Source organism: Otolemur garnettii, unplaced genomic scaffold (genome assembly GCF_000181295.1).
Source record: "Otolemur garnettii isolate 467f Iridium unplaced genomic scaffold, OtoGar3 scaffold00105, whole genome shotgun sequence".
Taxonomy (NCBI): Eukaryota; Metazoa; Chordata; class Mammalia; order Primates; family Galagidae; genus Otolemur; species Otolemur garnettii.
In genome coordinates, this window is record NW_003852500.1 from 3,765,350 (window position 1) to 3,770,043 (window position 4,694).

Sequence of the window (4,694 nt, forward strand, 5' to 3'; positions counted from 1 at the left end):
GGCTATTTTTTGGTTGCAGCCGTCATTGTTGTTTGGCGGGTCCGGGCTGGGGATTCGAACCCGCCACCTTAGGTGTACGTGGCTGACGCCTTAGCTGGTTGAGCTATAGGCGCCGAGCCATTCACAGCGATCTTAAAGTCCTGGTGCCAAGCAATCCTCCTGACTCAGGAGGAGTAACTGGGACTACATATAGGCATGCCACCATGCCTGGCTAATTTTTTATTTTTATTTTATTTTATTTTCCTCTAGCTATTTTTTTTTCTACTTTTAGTAGAGATGGGTTCCCATTTTTGCTCAGGCTGGTCTGAAACCCCTGAACTCCAGCGATCCTCCCACCTCAGCCTCCCAGAGTGCTAGGATTACAGGCATGGGCCACCATGCCCAGTAGAAATTTTGTTGTTAAAGGCATCTTCTCATACATGAAAGTATCTGCTTTTGCCTGACATAAGCATGTCCATAGTGGCGTTGGAAAATATTCAAAGAAATAAGTGCCCTGCCAAACTCATAAGTGACTTCTCATTCCTCCCCTATTCCCCACGACAAGCACTACCCATTTGCCTCGGTGCCTGTGGCTCAAGTGCCTAAGGTGCCAGCCAGATACACCAGAGGTGGCAGGTTCAAATCCAGCCCAGGCCTGCCAAACAACAAGGATGGCTGCAACAACAACAAAAAAAATAGCCGAGCGTTGTGGCGGGCGCCTGTGGTCCCAGCTACTTGGGAGGCGGGGGCAGGAGACTCGCTTGAATCCGGGAGTTGGAGGTTGCTGTGAACCGTAACACTACGGCACCCTACCCAGGGGGACAGCTTGAGGCTCCGTCTCAAAAATAAAAATAAACTACCCGTTAGTCTTGGTCCTATTTCAAAACAGCGCCCAGGTACCATCACCATTTGCTGGGCGAATGCACCAGTCCCACCTGCTCTCCCTGCTTCAGTACATGCTTTTAAAGCAACTCGTGTATAACAGCCAGAGAACTTTGTAATAACCCCAGGTGTTAGGCGTCTCCGGTGGCTCTCAGGGGTCTCCTACCTTCCCTGCTCCTAGACCCGCTGACCCTCTGCTTAAGTCTTTGGTTTATTCTTCTCTGTTCTGTTCAAGTATTCCCAAAGCGGCCTCTAAGCAGACAACAGGCCGGAACACCTGTAGAGGTGTGGCTGGCTCCCCACGTGATTCGGTGGACCGGACCAACACTTGACTGTGCTCGCTCACATGCGCTGCGGCCTCATTCGCCAGCACCCAAGATGGCGGCAGGGCGGGGCTAGGGGCGTGGGCCGGGGCGTAGCGCTAATTGTGACGTACGAGCTCCGTGCGCAGGCGCTGTCGTCGGGAAATCGACGGTTTCCGGTTCTGTTGCCCTTTTTCTTTTCAACGAGGCGACCGAGCTGGTCGGTGGCTGCGGCCGCGCGGGTTCGCGCTGGGCTGGGGGCGGGTGGCTGGCTGCAGGGGTCAGGGCGGCGGAGGGGGTGCCTGAGCCTGCCCGTGTGAGTTAGTCTTGGCGGGTGATGGAGCGGAGCGTGTGAAGTCGAGACTCCGAGCCCAGACCGGGGCCTAGGAGGTGAACACGGCTTTGGAAAGGAGCCTGCCCTCTCCGCTGGCCTTAGCAACCTTACCAGGCTTCTGGGCGGAAATAGGTCCTCGTGGGCCGATCCGAATTAATGGAGGACGAATGTTAAGCGTATAGTGTTAAGTTTGTGCCAGACACTACTCAAATCTCTTTGGTAGAAGTACGAAGTTTCTCGAGCTAGGTCTTGGTTTTTGCCTCCTTTTCTACATTCTACCAAGGAGTGGTTGGTAGAGCATCCGTCTTGTAGATTTTTCTTAATTTATTTTTAAGTGAAATGCTATATGTAAGCATGTACGTGGCACGTGGTTGGTAGATACTGAGTGGTAGCCATCATTGATTGTGGGTTGGAGCAAATGCAAGAGTGGGGTATGGAGAATTTGGCGTAACTGAGGAGGGAGCTTTTAAAGAGTGTTGGCTGTCCCAGCTTGTAGTTAGGAGAGGAACTTGGGAGAGGAGGGAGTGAGTGTGTATGTGTTTTGGGGGTGGGTGGGGAGGTGACTTTTAATTCTGGATTCCCTCCCAGACTGGCAGCAAGGCAGCCTTTGTAGTAAGCCAGAAGCTTCCTAGGGCAGGGGTGATGGGATAGAGCTCAGGGAAGATGTATCTGGCATGTTAGTCCCCCAAGGTAGTTAGTATTCCAGTAGCATGTGTTAATGAGGCCCTCTTCTGCTAAACTTAAAGGGGATAATCACAGTCCTTGTTTCTATGAAGAACACATGTATAGGCTCGGCGCCTGTGGCTCAAGCGGCTAAGGCGCCAGCCACATACACCTAAGGTGGCAGGTTCGAATCCCCAGCCCGACCTGCCAAACAACAATGATGGCTGCAACCAAAAAATGCCAGGCGTTGTGGCGGGCTCCTGTAGCCCCAGCTACTTGGGAGGCTGAGGCAGGAGACTCGCTTGAGCCCAGGAGTTGGAGGTTGCTGTGAGCGTGATGCCATGGCACTCTACCCAGGGGGATAGCTTGAGGCTCCGTCTCCAAAAAAAAAAAGAACACGTATAACAGTCCAGAATGGAAGAAATGTAATCCTTAGTTACAGGACATAAGTAGGTGTAGGCCAGGCTGTGTGGGAAGACAAGCCTAGAAGGGCAGGCTTGGAGGAGTGGAAAGAAAGCAAACATTGAGGCCCATGGTTTTGATCAGTGCGGGCACAGAGCTTGTTCTGTTTAAGCATGCAGCACTTACCACTTCATCTCACCCTTCTTCCCCCCAGCAGACGCAGAGATGCAGATCTTTGTGAAGACCCTGACGGGCAAGACCATTACCCTTGAGGTCGAGCCCAGTGACACCATCGAGAATGTCAAAGCCAAAATCCAAGATAAGGAGGGTGAGTTGGGCTGAGTCTGGAGGTTCTGTCTGCCTACTGGGAGCCACTTTGGGCCCAGGGGTCCCTCTGTGCTTTGGAGGATGGTGCTGAGTTTGAATGGACCTTAGCTTTGCCCATACTTCTATGTGACCTTGGGAAGAATGCTTGTTCTCTTCCTCAGTTTGCATTTTGAGACATTGGAGTATAGTACTGGAGCACCCCTGGAGGGAGGCCTTGCCATTGCCAGTAATATGCTTGGCAGAGTCTCAGTAATTGAACTTACCTCTCTCTCCTCAGGCATTCCACCTGACCAGCAGCGTCTGATATTTGCAGGCAAACAGCTCGAAGATGGCCGCACTCTTTCAGATTACAACATCCAGAAAGGTGCCATGGGTGGGGTGAATGGACAGGGGGGTGGAGCATTGATGGCCTCAGGGTAGTGGGTTGGTGAGTGGGGGGCACTTGTTAAGGTGAGCCTTATAGGGGGTGGGGGAGTCCTGCTTTATAAGGTATTTTTTTTGTTACTGAAAGGCATCTGATTTTCACCTATATTTCCATGCTTGTTAGTTTCTCATGCTCAGTTATTTTTTTAATGACTTGTATTTTGTTTTAAAATTTGATAGTGGAAATTGCTATCATTGCCATAAAGGGAATCAGTGTCACTCGTTGGAGTAACAAGACTTCCATGTCTTACCTTACCTGCACCACTTAGAAATTGCCTTGTGTGCTGGGAAACACAGGTGGGCACCACAATTGACATATTAGGTAGGCTTAAGACTCCCAAGGACTTGGGGTAAATGCTGAGATGGAGGTTGTGTAGGGCAGACCTACCTGTGCCTGTGTGCCTGTCTGCATGCAGAATATTCAGGGGACCCTGATACAGTATTCCTGTCACACTTAGGAAACACCAGTCTGGGGGGGCCCTGCCCTGCCACTGAAGTGCTGGGCTCAGCCCTATCACTCTGGCTTTGTCCCACAGAGTCTACCCTGCACCTGGTGCTTCGTCTGAGAGGTGGCATCATTGAGCCGTCCCTCCGCCAGCTTGCCCAGAAGTACAACTGCGACAAGATGATCTGCCGCAAGTATGCATGCCCAGATTTGGGAGGTTGGGGAGCCGGGCCTAGGCGGGGGGTCAAGGGACACCCTCACCAGTTCTTTCTTGTCCCTGCACAGATGTTATGCTCGCCTGCACCCCCGTGCTGTCAACTGCCGCAAGAAGAAGTGTGGCCACACCAACAATCTGCGCCCCAAGAAGAAGGTCAAATAAGGCCCCTCCTTTCTCCACAGGGCACCCTCCTGCCCAAGCCCCATGGCCCTGGGGCCTCAATAAAGTTACCCTTTCGTTGACTGGAGCAGTAACAGGTGTCCACGTGGCTGGTTTGTCCAGGGAGGTGACTCAAAGAGTGGACATCCCCTTAGAGACTACTCAACACTACATTCTGTGTCACCCTTGGGGTCTTCTGGATGCTGTAGAACAGGCCAGTGGTTCCTGCCCTACACATCTGTGACAGGGCTTGTCAGAACCCAATGGTGAGCCAGTTTCAATCTGAAATCTACTAGTGAAGTCTCCTAGATCTGGATTTTGTCATCTTTAATATGGGAATAAGGATCCCAGTTCTGGAACTGGTGGGACTCAGGATCAGGGATATCATTGGCTGGGGATCTGGTCAGGCACTTTAAGGTGTTAGTGTCACTCAGGCCTGGGACCTGGTGTTTAGATGTGGGTGTAGAAAGTATAAAACACTAGTTCTTGTTTTGACTGAACATGAGCTCCTGAGACCCATGTTGTTAGTCTCAGTGACGTGCCTTGGTATTGGGGTGTTTT

At 51.6% G+C, this 4,694-nt stretch overlaps 1 protein-coding gene across 6 annotated transcripts; it reads left to right on the plus strand.

Annotated features, from left to right (window-relative positions):
• The first annotated feature begins 1,304 nt into the window (after positions 1-1,304).
• On the plus strand, positions 1,305-4,228 carry UBA52 (ubiquitin A-52 residue ribosomal protein fusion product 1). Of its 6 annotated transcripts, none has more exons than XM_012809430.2 (5): positions 1,305-1,383; positions 2,780-2,890; positions 3,167-3,253; positions 3,849-3,951; positions 4,043-4,228. In XM_012809430.2, exons 2-5 carry the CDS (start codon positions 2,788-2,790, stop codon positions 4,134-4,136), a joined length of 387 nt encoding a protein of 128 aa, XP_012664884.1. In that variant the 5' UTR covers positions 1,305-1,383; positions 2,780-2,787; the 3' UTR covers positions 4,137-4,228. The 6 variants fall into 6 exon arrangements, with proteins under 6 accessions (XP_012664884.1, XP_012664889.1, XP_012664886.1 ...); XM_012809435.2 differs by having other exon boundaries at positions 1,341-1,405; XM_012809432.2 differs by having other exon boundaries at positions 1,344-1,383; positions 2,777-2,890.
• The last annotated feature ends 466 nt before the right edge of the window (positions 4,229-4,694 follow it).

Excerpts from the sequence above, each read along its gene's own strand:
- UBA52 (XM_012809430.2), top strand. The coding sequence starts at position 2,788 with ATGCAGATCTTTGTGAAGACCCTGACGGGCAAGACCATTACCCTTGAG. Across the intron at positions 3,254-3,848 it reads AGATTACAACATCCAGAAAG|AGTCTACCCTGCACCTGGTG; the intron begins GTGCCATGGGTG and ends TTTGTCCCACAG. Across the intron at positions 3,952-4,042 it reads GACAAGATGATCTGCCGCAA|ATGTTATGCTCGCCTGCACC; the intron begins GTATGCATGCCC and ends GTCCCTGCACAG.